At 40.7% G+C, this 14,459-nt stretch overlaps 1 protein-coding gene across 2 annotated transcripts in view; it reads right to left on the bottom strand.

The window, feature by feature from the left end:
• LMBRD1 (LMBR1 domain containing 1) overlaps nt 1-14,459 on the bottom strand; it is a 95,197-nt gene that overhangs the window by 26,535 nt on the left and 54,203 nt on the right. For both annotated transcript variants that reach the window (XM_075414586.1, XM_075414587.1), the window contains 2 exons: nt 12,123-12,275; nt 291-355 (listed from right to left, as the gene is read on the bottom strand). In XM_075414586.1, coding sequence (XP_075270701.1) covers nt 291-355; nt 12,123-12,275 — 218 coding nt within the window. The remainder of the gene's footprint in view (nt 1-290; nt 356-12,122; nt 12,276-14,459) is intronic.

Here is a 14,459-nt window from a genome sequence, read left to right as displayed (position 1 = left end):
TACTTCTGTAGTCTGAACTAAACTTCCCTAACATATATGCTTAATTCCTCTACTGAATCAGAACTGTTTTCAGCAGCACACAATCAAGCTGAACCATGTTCTTTTCTCAATCTGTTTTAGCACATTTTGCTCAGTTTCAATATATACTATTTTAGTGAGAAATGCAACTCTAGTTACAGAAATGTAGCACAGAAGTGGGCTGACTCTTGAAGCAAACTAGGCCTGATTTTGATGTTAGAGCAGAAACTAAGTAGTTTAAGTGGTTAAGAATAAAGCTGAAATGTACTTACTTTGACAAGAACAAAGAGACAGTGAATAGCAGTGCCACAATGACGAAGAACACTCCCCACACAATCTAGAAATAAAGATTTATTACAATTACATTGAAAGTGCTTGCAGTTGACAAAAGTGAAGACTTGTCTAAGTCTCAATAAAGGAGTAATGATTTCAGATGACCTCAGAGCTCAAAACACACTTAAACCAGTAAGTTTTCGGTAAATACTTGAGAAGTGCTAACAAAAAGTTTACTCTGTTAAACAGGGTTTATGTCAAGCATTTAAAAAGTTGATCTAAGATGAGAACCATCTCTTTGTCTGGTGGATATACTAAGCTCAGAAATCAAGTGTTAAAGTACATCACACACTACAGTGTAATACAGAAGTCTACCTGCAAGTCAAGAGTGTCATTAAGAACACAACTAAGATCTTATATTAAATAAACAAAGCATTTAGTAGAAAACACAACCTGTATTTGCTATATTATCTAGAAAACCTGAACTATATACCTGCATTTGGGTTGAATTAAGGGAAAATCAGAGTTTGTTTTCCTTAGCTTGGCCACACCTGCACGCTCACCTTCCAACAAGAGGTAACCTGGACACAGCTTATAAGGAACATCTCACCTTTCCCGAGTGAGAGCTCCCTTCTGTGGCACTAATCAAACACTCAGTGACAAAATCTTTGAGGGAGTGATGTAACACTCAGATAACCAAGTTCAAATACCACGTCTACTTTTTTCTTGTTTCTGCCTGCAAGTCCTCTCAGTTACTCATCAGTATCGATTATTCAAAGCAACTTTCAAGGTTCAAGTTATAGAAATCAACTGCACACAGTATTTTGACTCAAAGGTTAAAGTCAACTAGAAATGTAACTTTGAAGTGATGTGAAGACTTGAGAATCGGATAGGAAAAAAATAAGATGCTTATAAATACTAAGGTAGTAGGAAATATACTTGAGTTCTAAGAAAACCCAGGTAAGTGCTACTTAAATACTATTATTCTAAAACACTATCTATCCATGAGTGATTAACATAAGATTACTGCAACCACATCACAACCACCAGATAAAGGCCTCTCTTCTGGAGACGGTTCTAGAAGAGCTTCCATTCCCCTTTAGCTGCACTAGGCATGTCATTTGCCCCACAACTGTCCTTTGGAGTGCATACCCTAATTCAAGAATTTGAAACCAAAAAAGTGTAACTGCTGTGGTTATTTAGGCAGCAAGTCATAAGCTTAGATAAGTACAAGTAAAAATTTTTTGAGGACCAGGATAACTCAATCAGATACTGCTATTTTTTTAAAAATCAGACACAGCAGGCTTTTTGCAAGCTTTTGTACACTAATAGCGAACTGCCTGATGTACAAAATAAGAACAGAATTTCTTGGCTAAACCAAGGTGGCATATGAAACACTAAGTTTACCAGGAGTAAATGATGATTTTGTAGACCAACCATATCAGCAGTTAGGCTGAGTTTGTGCATTCAGACTTTTCAGACATTAAGGGCTAGATTAAAATAAGCCAACAGCTTAAAAAGCTAGACAGTTTAGTCCCTTAATAAAGAGAAAGTGTGTGAAGTTATTGTAAACAGGAAGAATTCAGGCAACTTAGCACTAAGTCTAGAGAACTGAAAGTAATATTCCAATATCTGTACATTCTGTTCTCCCCATTTCCTTCTCATTTTTATCTTTAGAGGAAGAAGCCACCTTCTTTCCAAGGTGGCTTCATTTGTTTCAGTTCTACGAATGGTCTGAATCCAGTAGTTTCAGAGAAATAAGGTCGTTCCTTAAGATCTTAATTAAAACACAGAGCAGTGTTTTTATTATGCCTTCCAAATACAGCACAAGCCAGGGAATTTGTTCTCCAAGCTGTCCTCAACAAGAACACATCCTATTGTTTCTCCTGGGCTACAAGCTAGTTCAGGAAATCATTCTCCACTTCTTTGGCAGGCTTGCTCCCTCACAATCTTTTCTTTGGGTGTGTTAGGGCATAGCGCACAAAAGCGAGCCCAGATAGCAAACCCATTCAGTTACGATTCCAACAAGTTTGCTGTATTTTCCTACAAACCTTAGTCACAGAATATGCTCGATAAGCATACTGAGCTTCCAAAAACAATAATGTTTTCAGATTGCTAGATGTGACAACCTAGACAGACTTATTTCCAAATTCTATATGCAGGAACACAATGCATGGTCTTCCACATGAATGAGGGAGCTTCACAGTTTAAATTATTTTATTAACCTTAAAAGTTGGCACATAATCATCTTGAAAAGGTTAAGAACTTTATTACAGCTGCTTATTAAAGCTATTCAGAGTTACAATGCTATTATTATTGTTCATTAAATTCTGAAGATCAGCTTCCATCTGCAAACTCAAACACAATATTAGAACATCGCTTATAAAACAAGTAAAATTATATAGGCCTTATTAAGTATAGATTTAGAGACTAATATGCAGGTAAGTATTAACTTGTGCATTTCCACATATTTAAGCACACTAAGATTTTACCTCTCCACAGCAAACTCCCACTAGGTATTAGCTGTAGAGGAAACAGATGTTTTAAAAACAATTAAGACCAAAAGTCTGAAGCTTGCATTACTTCCTTAACTTTTGCCAACTATGGCCAGTAGATGGTTACCCATACCTCCTCTGGAATATGTCTGAAGTAATGCATAACACTTGAAGTAGATATGTGGTTGAAAAAGCACACTTTTTCCCATTTTAACCTCAAATCCAGCCCCATTCAATACAAGATTGAAGATACTAATATTAAAGACCTTCATTCTACCTTAAGAGTTCATTCCGTATTTCCACAGTGCTATAAAGACCACTGAACCATAAACGATCTGCAATTAACATCAACCTACATTTGCTCAATTTCAGAGCATCAGTTGACTTAGGCCTTCCACAGAAGGGATCCTTGTGTACCTAGATTTTCCTCATACCTCCTCTGATTACAGACCAATCGACACCTTATTTCTAGCCTATTAACCAGCACTTGGCCAATGATTAAGACAATACCAACACTCAGACTAGTAGTTGAGCTTGCAGCTTACATAGTCAAGCTGAAGCTTACCATGTCATATCAACCTTACTTTAATTAAAAGCATGTCTCCAGTTGCTTATCATTCAGTATCTGGGTAAAGGAAAGCATAAATACTTCCTTTCCTTTACGCCCACAAAAAGCCTAAGATAGGCTAGAAAAACATTGCAGCAGGAGCTATACGCTCACTGCTGCCTTCTACTTGTCACCTATAGCAAAGGACATATGTCATCCACAGTCTTCTTGTGACACTACTGTACTGCTGTTTACTAGCTTTAAACCAGCTGGAGTATCTTCAAAGATTAGATAGACTAAATACACTTAGCCATGAAAATTTACAAAACTTTTCTTTGTGTCACATCATAAATGAAAAGGAATCCAAGCCCCTCAGAACAACTACATGTTCAACTTCAGAGCAAAGGACAGCACTTCATCAAAACATCTTGTTCTCACAGCATGACTATTTATCAACTGATGCTGAAAAGCTTTCACTACTAGAACAGGCAAAAACAAAAAGCTTGGGTTTCAGTCAAGCACCACACAGAGGAATTTAGTAAGGTTATTATGAAATAAAGATAGCAACCCTTGATCTATATTGAGAAGTCTAACCTTCAACGCAAGATGATGATCTTCCCTATTCCCTAGTCTTTCTGAAAGAATGCAACCATAACTCAAACTATGTTACCTCCTCCACTACAATCAGTTTGAACTGCTCCATTTCCAGGCCACTTCCTCATATCTCTCAGCTACTAAACAGACCCCTTACCCACCTATACTCCATCATTTGCTACAGAACATGTTTATGAGCTACTGTCTTGCACTTACATCACTTTGATCACCTCTAAGAGTCTGTTTGGGTCTTCTAATCTACAATCTGTTGTACAAGCTAGTATGTATACAAGTAACTTCTAAAAAACAGTGAACCATGTCTTCAAGACTGCAGATATTACAAAAGCAATTAATTGAAATAACACCTAATACAACTTGTGCTGCTGCCTGAACTGAGTTCCTTTAGCATCTTAATAGAAAGCCTCTACACGGGCAAGTAAGGAAGCACCTAACACAGAAGACAGTAAGAACTGCTTTAAAGTTTTGTTTTACATTCAAACATCAGGGATTAAAAGACATGGCTAAGCAAAAACCAAGACAAAAATGTCAATATAGACATTTCTCAATACTAAAAATGGAAGCATGCTACTTCTAGGTCATAGGGGACCTGCATTTCAGTTTAATACGACAGGCCAAATAATTTGGAAATATTCAACTGATTAGTGTATTTTTCTACGGCTAATGCACATAATCAAGTCACAAGCTGATAAGTCTTTTCTGACATTATTCATGTTCTGCTTACATTTTTTTTCCCTGGTACCTCCCTTCATCTTCCTAAATGTTCCTGTGCCCCCTGCATCATCCTTGTTTAAGTTTAGAGAGCTCTTTGCCTCCTATCCCTGCTCCCAGATCTCAGTCAAGTTAAGTTGCTTAATCTATGGATAATTCCAAAGTGTTATTAAGATAATCATGGAATTTAAGACAATTTATTCTGAGCAGGAATGACCACATGATCCACAAACTTAGGTGGTACTTTAAAAAGCCTGAAAATTAACTTCCAAAAACTGTTAATGTTTGCCCCTTCAAAAAGCTTAAAAAAAAAAATACTCACCTGCCCAAATTTTTTACTACAGTGGTACTCATGCACCAACAGAAAAAGAAACTGTGAATCTACTTGGGACAGCCATTCTGTGATTGAACCAACACAAACACCACAAAAATTTAATGCAGCACTCATCTTCTCAGCACCAGTATCTATTAAGAGTGAAGAAAATTGGTGGCAGTTGTACTGACCAAGAAGAAAAGCTGGATTCCTCATGAGAAACACTTACTGTTTTATTGGGTTTACTTGGCAAGGTTTTGGCAGCAGGAAGGCTGCAGGGGTGTCCTCCCCGAGAAGAATCCAGAGGCTGCCCTGTGCTGGACACAGCCTTTTCCAGCTGGCTCCAGCTAACCCACTGCTGGCCAAAGCTGAGCCCAGCAGCCAAGCTAGTGACCCCTCTCAGAAAACATTCCTAAGGGTAGAGTACCAGGACAGTAGAGCGGAGCAAGGGGAACAAGTGATAAACAGCCCTGTAGACACCAAGCTCAGAGACAGAGCAGGTGCTGCTCCAGGCAATGGAACAGACATCCCCCCCAGCCTGTTAAGAGGAACATGCTGGAGCAGACAGCCACACTCAGTCCATGGAGGACCCCACACCAGAACAAGTGGATGTTTTCTGAAGGAAACTACAGCCTATAGAGATCCCACATGCTGAAGCAAGTTCTTCTGACAGGAACTATAGGCCATGGAGTAGATCCATCCTGGAACATGGACAAAGTGTGAGGACGACGCAGCAGCAGAGAAGAGGTGTTACGGACTCATGGCAACTTATTATTCCCCATCCCCACTACGTCACTCCAGAGTCAGGACCAAACGAGTGAAGCTGAGCCTGGGAAAGAATGGGTGGGTGCAGGAAGGTGTTTCAAGCGGATTTTGGTTTTTTACTACTTAAACCAGTTTTAATTGGCAATTCTTCTCAACTCTGTTTTGCTCATGACAGTAACTGGTAAATGATTGCTTGTCTACCTTGAGCCATGCATTTTTCCAACTTATTTCCTCCCCCATCCTGTTGATGGGGAGTGAGACAGCAGCTGGCTGGGCATGTGGCAGCCAGTCAAGTCAATCCATCGCACTATTGCATGACATGGCCCACTTTCCAGGAAGTTTCAGGTAACTTGACAAATATGGGTTAAAAATGATTGTTAGACAAAGCAAAACACTTGATACTAAGCAATCCCTATGTATACTTAGAACATGAAATATTCACACCTCTTGCTTGTCATGCTGCCAACCTCCCTGATGCAGAAGATGCAGCTGTGCATGCAGGAAGAAAGCCTGCCAGTTCAGCCATGCCATCTCTGAGGCAACTAGACTCCTGACAGCACCTACAGTCCAAGCAAACGCGTACAGTTTCCTCTCTTCCAGCTCTCTAGCTAAGGGTGCACGAGGCAGGGAGAAATCAAAAGCCCATTAAAAAAGGCAGACCACCACCCTAGTGCTCCATCCTCATGACAGCATTAACGATACCTATGCTTCTCTGCAGGCCTTCAGCAGCAGGTGGAGACACTGACACATCTATACAAAGTCCTCATTATCCTTAATATTAGATAGGAGAACAGTTCCTCTCTCCCTTGCTAGAGTTCAAGCGTACCACTATTTACGCAGAGAACAGTGTTCTCTTTGGAGTAGACTCCACATACTTGGACTGATGTCAATGCCTTCACATCCCTGCTTAAGCTAAGCCACATGAGCATGCTCTGTTCACACAGAATCTTCAAAATGGAGCACTTCATTTTCTTAAATTACTCACCTTGCGCATCTCAGGTTGGTTCACAATTTTTTTTAAAGTACCCCATGAAAATTGATGCAATACTCCCAACTTAATCTTGTTCATGTATTGAGCAAACATAACCTTGTTATATTCCTATTATAGAAGCCCCTGTTACATCCCTAGAATATACCATATTTCTCTTGCTGCTGAGGGTACTGGACAGAAGTGGGAGAAACCATAACAAAGGAAGGAGAAACAGCAGATTTGCTATCTAGAGGAAAGGTTACATTTTGTAGAAAGACATTAAACTAGTTTGACATTACTTTAAAACCCCGTGCTGACCATTACATATTTCCTTGCGATCTTCCAGATGTGTTGCTTTTGACTAAACTGAAAAGTTAACAGCTTCATCTCTGACTGAGAACAACTGCTTTACTCCAAGCTAAACCAAAATTTACTTTACCCCATGTCAAAGAGATTATTCTTCAGAGAAAAAAGTTTTGGCTTTGTTTAACAACAAAACAAATGCTAACAGATATTTAGCAGTAATAAATTAATTTAAGCAGGAATTTATGCAAAGGCAGTACGATTATAGAAGTCTGAACATAGACACTAAGCTAACACTGTAAAAGACCTCCAAGACTAAGTGCTATCCCTAGACACACTATTCTGTTCTGTCAGTCCCAGTAAGAGTCTGCAACTCCCATAAACATGACCATCCAAAATACAAAGCAGAAATAGTGTTCTTGTTATCTAGTACTTGCCTCACAACAAATGGAATTTCTCTTGAAGACTGAGAAGCAGCCACATTCTTGAACAATAACATACAAATTGCACTAAAGATAGCAGTGTTGTAAAGCAATAAACAAAGCTCCAAACTGTTTTCTGCACTTCTACGTTGACCAGAAATATTATATACAGATATCAAAAGATTTCCTTTTTTCATGAAAGGCACTAATTGAACAATTGACAAGTTATATATGTACAAAGACAACTCAAATGTTATTAAAGTAACAATAAAACAGTCCTGCAAGAGTTAAAATGTTATTGAGTGACAGACATTATGGCCTTCATAGGACAGCTCAAGGAAAAGTCAAAATAAACAAGTTGTGTAACATGCTTCATAGCACAACCCTATTCCAAGTGAAAATCTGTCAGGAGAAGTTATCCACCTGCAACTCCCCTTTAGTTTGTAATTCTTAAGTCAACAATTCACAGTTACTGTCAGTTACCAAGACAATAAAGAGCATTCAAACCATAAGAACAAAGAGACACTGGAACAACATCCTGACAGTAAATGATCATCTGTAACTAACTAATGATATTGTACACTCCCCTACGAGAACACAATGAACTGTTAAAATCCTACAGACACTAGACATGGCCAATGCATTTCTCAAAATTAACCTTAATGGGAAAAGTTGCAAGAAACTACACAAGCGTTTTTGAATCAATGGCAGCATCCAAATCTCTAAAGTGAACAGTTGTGGATATTTGTCCTTTAAATTAAAGGGCTAAATCTAGATTTCTAATATATTAGAGATAATTCCACTAAGCATTTCACACTCAAATCTTTTGTTCAACTGTAATTTCAGCCCATTTCCACTGGTACTCAGCATTAACAGTAGCAATGACATTAGAGGAAATTGCTTACAGCCCCTCCTCAGCTTTTCAAAGTGCAGCCTACAGTTTGAAGTAATGCAAAAATTTCTTCCTACCTCTAGTTGGCATGAAATACTTCATATGGCAATACCGTTCCATAGAAGTACTGGTTTTAAAAACCAGGTATCTACTAAAATCAAAGTCCTAAGATCAAAGGGAGACCAAGATCACAGCTTTGCCCCAGTAACTGTCTCTTCTGCACTGGTGAAGAATCAAGACTTAAATTCTTTACAGCTAGCTTACTACTGATGAAGTAATTACTTGGCAATATGCTCATTCCAAATGCCTATATTCTCAAAGTACCTTTCACTTCCACTGGCTACATATAATTTAGATTAACTTTAGCTACAGCATTCCTTCTTCTCTTCTTCCCATTTTCACATACCTGAGAAGAGATCAGATATTTAGATTTTCTATGGCAGTGGCACCATATTAGATCAGCTAGGATTTGTTTCTTTTCAATCTTAATCATATACAGTGACTGGTGTCACTGACAACTTTGGGTTTTGACAACGGGATGGCATATACAGCACCAGGCTTGCTGTATCAGGCTTGCCTGTGACAAGCTGTGGGATGATACACAATGCTTGGAGGGACAGGGTGCTAGTACAGGCCCTCAACCTGTCACCCACAGGTGTGCTGGGGACCCTGCAGCACAGTCACAGTCTTGCAGAGATGAGCTAGGAGCTCCTGAGGTAGTAGAAGCTAACAAGGAACCTTCCATGAAACACTCAGAGGAACACTCCTTGTTTTCCTTGAAGATGGTGATATAGGCAACAGCCCAGATGAAGTGCCTCTACACAAATGCACACAGCACAGGGAAACAAACAGGAGCTGAAAGCTACTGTGCTGCTAGAAAGCTACAACCTCGTTGCCCTTACTGTCTCTTGGTGGGACAAAACCCATGACTAGAGTGCAGCGATCAATGGCTACAGGCTGTTCAGAAGGGACAGGTAGGGAAAAAGGGGTGGAGATGCTACCCTCTACATCAAGAAATCAATACAGTGTGAAGAGCTGTCCCTGAAGAAAAGTCATGAGCAGGTCAAAAGCCTAGGTAAGAATCTGAGACAGAGGCAGTAAAGGGGATCTGGTCGTGAGTGTCTACTACAGGCCACCTCATCAAGGGGAGCCTACTGATGAAGCCTTCTTCCTCCAGCTCCAAGGGGCTTTGCGCTCAGTCTCTCGTCCTGCTGTGGGCCTTCAACCACCCTGACATCTGCTGGAAAAGTAGCACCGGGAGGTGTAGACAGTCCAGAAGATTCCTTGAATGCACTGAGGATAACTTCTTAGTTCAGGTAATAGACACCCCTACGCGAGAGGATACAATACTGGACTTGATGCTCACCAATACAAGTGAGCTCATCGGTGACATCAAGACTGGAGGGAGCCTGGGCTACAGTGATCACGCATTGGTGGAGTTCACGCTCCTGAGGGATATGGGAAGGGTGACAAGTATAGTCAGGACCCTAAATTCCAGGAAAGCCAACTTCCAGGTCTTCAAGGAGTTAGTCAGTATGACTCCCTGGGAAATGGTCCTCAGGGACAGGGAGGCAGAAAAGAGCTGGCAGATCTTTAAGGACACTCTCCATAGAGCACAAGAGCTCTCAGTCCCCAGGAGCAAGAAAGGGAAGAGACTGGTATGGCTGAGTTGAGACCTGCTGGTCAAACTAAAGGGCAAGAGGGAACTGCACAGGCAATGGAAGCAGGGATAGGTATCTTGGGAAGAGTATAGGGACACTGCCCAGTTGTGTAGGGAGGTGGTCAGGAGGGTCAAGGCGCAGCTAGAGCTGAATTTGGCAAGGAATGCTAAGAATAACAGGAAGGGATTCTACACACTTGTCAACTACAAAAGGGGTTAAAGAAAGTGTATGTCCCTGACAAACAAGAATGGTGACCTAGTATCAAGAGATGAGAGGGCTGAGGCACTCAACTTTTTTGCCTCAGTCTTCACTGGCAACCTCTCTCCTCGCCTCTCACCAGTTGATGGACTCGAAGATGGGGACCAGAAGGATAAAGCCCCTTGCACTGTAAAGGAAGACCAGGTTCGGGACCACGTGAGGAACCTGAACGTACAGAATTCTATGGGACCTGATGAGATGCATCCCAGAGTCCTGAAGGAATTGGCTGATGTAGTTGTCAAGCCACTCTCCATAATATTTGAAGGGTCATGGCAGTCAGGTGAAGTCCCTGTTGACTGGAAGAAGGGAAAAATTCACCCATTTTTAAAAAGGGTAGGAAGGAGGACCCTGGCAACTACCAAGCTGTCAGCCTCACCTCTGTGCCTGGGAAGATCATGGAACTGGTCCTCCTGGAAACTATGCTAAGGCACATGGAGAACAGGGAGGTGATTTGAGACATTAGCATGGCTTCACCAAGGGCAAGTCCTGCCTGACCAACCTAGGGGCCTTTTATGATGGCATGACTAGATCATTGGACAAGGGAAGAGCTATGGATGCGATCTATCTGGACTTCCATAAAGCCTTCAACACAGTCCCTTAACATCCTTCTCTCTAAACTGGAGAAATATGGATTTGATGGGTGGACTGTTTGGTGGATGAGGAATTGGCTGGTACGTTGCAGCCAGAGGGTAGTGGTCAACTGCTCCTTGCCCAGATGGACACCAGTGACAAGTGGTGTCCCTTAGGGATCTGTACTAGGACCAGTGCTGTTTATCATTTTCATCAGTGACAGACAGCAATATCAAGTGCACCCTCAGCAAGTCTGCAGACAACACCAAGCCGAGTGGTGCTGTTGACACACCAGAAGGATGGGATGCCATCCAGAGGGACCTGGACAAGCTTGAGAAGTGGGTCCATGTGAACCTCATGAGGTTCAACAAGGCTAAGTACAAGGTCCTGCACCTGGGTTGGGGCAACTCCCACTATCACAGGCTGGGGGATGAAAGAATTGAGAGCAGCCCTGAGAAGGACTTGGGGGTACTGGTGGATGAAAAGCTGGACATGAGTCAATGTGCACTCACAACCCAAAATGCCAACCATGTCCTGGGCTGCATCACAAGCAGTGTGGCCAGCAGGGCAAGGGAGAAGATTCTGCCCCTCTGCTCTGCAAGACCCCACCTAGAGTCTTGCATCCAGCTCTGGAGCCCTCAGCACAAGGACATGGAGCTGCTGGAGCAGGTCCAGAGGAGGGGTACAAAAATGGTCAGAGGGCTGAAACACCTCTCCTATGAGGAAAGGCTGCAAGAGTTGGGATTGTTCAGCCTGGGGAAGAGAAGGCTGCAGGAAGACGTTATTGCAGCCTTCTAGTACCTGAACGGGGCCTATAGGAAAGACAGGGAAAATCTTTTTAGCAAGGCCTGTTGCGACAGGACAAGGAGTAATGGTTTCAAACTAAGGGAGGGTAGATTTAGACTAGATATAAGGAAGAATTTTACAATGAGGAGGGTGAAACACTGGACCAAGTTTCCCAGAGAGGTAGTGGAGGCCCCATCCCTAGAAACATTCAAGGCCAGGATGGACAGGGCAATCTGATTTAGTTGAAGATATCCCTGCTCACTGCAGAGGGGTTGGGTTAGATGACCTCTAAAGTTCCCTTCCAACCGAAAATATTCTGTAATTCTATACTTTAGGCAAAGTAAAAGGTTTTCCAAGAGCTCAAACAGAGCTTGCTGTAGGACGGTCATTGTATAGTATAACAGTCATTTAGTAAGTAGTTGATCTTCAGGATGGTAATTGATAAACTTGACCTATGATTTACAAGGGAAGAAGAAAACTGGAAGTTATTCCAGTTTAACTTTCCAAAACTGAGAAGAAGTTTTACCTTTAGAGGTCGGATAGCTTCAGAGAACTTGGTCCACCAACTTTTCTCAATATACTCCAGATGTCTCTCTCTTCTTCGAAGTGTCCTTAGTCTCTCTTCTAGTTGTTGTACAGTCCGTCTGTCCCTCGATGACAGAGGCCGACCATCTCTGCACTGGTTACAAAAAATAGCACAAGAGATCACAGAACACTGAATCAAGAAAACAGACTTGACATCTAGTTTAATGAGTTACAACAACTCTAAAGACTTTTAGTATATAATTCACACTGTTTCTATGCATAGCAAGAAGATGAAGAGTAAAAGTCACAGGCTGCAACAAGAAGAATTCCTATTAGGTGGTAGAAAACACTCTCCACAATGAGGATGTTCAAAAATGTTAACAGGGAGGGCAGCCTTCATGTCTAGAAATGCTTAAAGTGCACTGATGTGATTTGAATAACCTGTTCTAACTTGAAAGGTGTCCTCGCTCTGCAGAGGGTCAAACATGATGACTTTCAGAGCTCCCTTCCAATCAAATTCCATGATTAAGTCAATATATTAAGCTTGGCATCTGCATTTCTTCCCAGCATTTCACTACAGATACTTCACTATTTTTCTTGCACTTGCAACAGCAGAATGACTTGCAGTTCCAAAAATTAACCTTATGGAAATCCAAGAAAGAGGAACCATTACCTCAAGAATTAGCTGAGTGTACCAGACAAACATAACCACCAAACAAACAATTAAGAACATACGTTAATTCTGAGCCTCTAAATACTGAGCAAACGCCATTGCACTCTGTTGTAAATTGAGTAGCACATCCTTAAATCTCAATTATATGCTAATAAGAAAACACAACAAAATAGGCATTAGGTAGTTAAACCACAATTGTTTCTAACTGTATAACAAACTGAACCTTACATAAAAAAGATTCTTAGTTTAAGTACATCTACTACATATTTTTAAGTTTTGTAATTCCCTATTTATTTTTTTTCTTATTTTAAAAAACCCTTCCTTCAAATAGTGAAACACTTCACACCTGGTGAAGTTAAAGCAAATCTATTCCAAATAAAGCTCTCAAAAAGCTTACAAGACTAAGACCACATTCTAGGCACATGTAACACTTAAATTGGAGATCGCAATGTACTTTTATCAGGAACATATATTTTCCATATCCTGTATAGCACTTCAGTGGCTTGAACAAGACTTTTTGAAAACAGTCCAAGCTCCCAAGCTGCAAGTCCAAGCTTCAATTATTGAAGACTAATGAAATGAGTACAAATAGCAGAAGATCATACTACATACTGAATCCTTCCATTAGATTAAGTTGCATACTTTCATACTGAGAGTAATGTACAGTGAAAACTAGAAGTAACACTCACTTTCTTCACATCTTCATGCAAATGTAACTGAAGAACTACAATTTCTGTGACAGACTGAGGCAGAATCCTGACCATAGTCCATAAATCACTGGAAATCAGTTTATACTGATGGTCACATTAAAATATAGACCTAATTTAAGGACTTTCTACTTCTTGATCCTATTTGTTAGCTAGATTGAACAACCAGACTAGTTGCTTGCAATCTCTCATAATCCAATGTAGTCTTTTGTAACAAGTAATGCTCCATTTTTCAGGGGGTTTCTCTTTTTTCTTACATTGGTTTCAGTAATACAGATGCCTTTGTTGTAGTTATACTCTGTACAAAAATAAAATTTTACAGTTTAAACTGGGGTAAACTACTTTTTAGGTTTCATTACACAACAAGATTTCTAAAACACTGAAGGTGCCCACGCTGTGCAGAGGTAGCCAAGTATCAAAGGAAGACTGTTGGAACCGTTTGAGCACTGCTGACTTCTACTATCACAAGAGTACACAACAGCACAGACAGACTGCCAGGATTAAAGTGATGAATCTTAATGCCCTTCCCCTCCCAATTCAGGGCTGTGAAAACACTGGTCAAACCATTATCTGAAACGGGTTGCGAATAGGGAGAGCACCTTGTATGTAAAGGAGAAATCTTATCCTCCTTCAGCTTGTGCTGAGGTTGTTAAAAGTGTCCTGCTTATATGAGGCACAGTGTTCCACTGAGCTGCAAAGCCATTGTGGGTTTAAAAATGGTGTTAACATGCTAGGGATGTTTAAGATTCAGAACAGATTTCCACATGTACACTTCTCATAAGTCATGATCTGTAACAGCAACATACATTAACTGGGAAGTAAGAAAATCTGGGCCTGTTTTTTATTCATAAAGATGATTAATAGTTTGATGGATCTTACTCATGACATCTCCATGTGGCAAGTATCCAGTGCTGATAAATACATTGAGGAAGTATCAACAAATTGGATGCCATATTTG

This window comes from Opisthocomus hoazin, chromosome 2 (genome assembly GCF_030867145.1).
Source record: "Opisthocomus hoazin isolate bOpiHoa1 chromosome 2, bOpiHoa1.hap1, whole genome shotgun sequence".
NCBI classification, from domain to species: domain Eukaryota; kingdom Metazoa; phylum Chordata; class Aves; order Opisthocomiformes; family Opisthocomidae; genus Opisthocomus; species Opisthocomus hoazin.
Note: the sequence above shows the minus strand (reverse complement) of the source record. Positions and strands in the feature narration are given on the sequence as shown.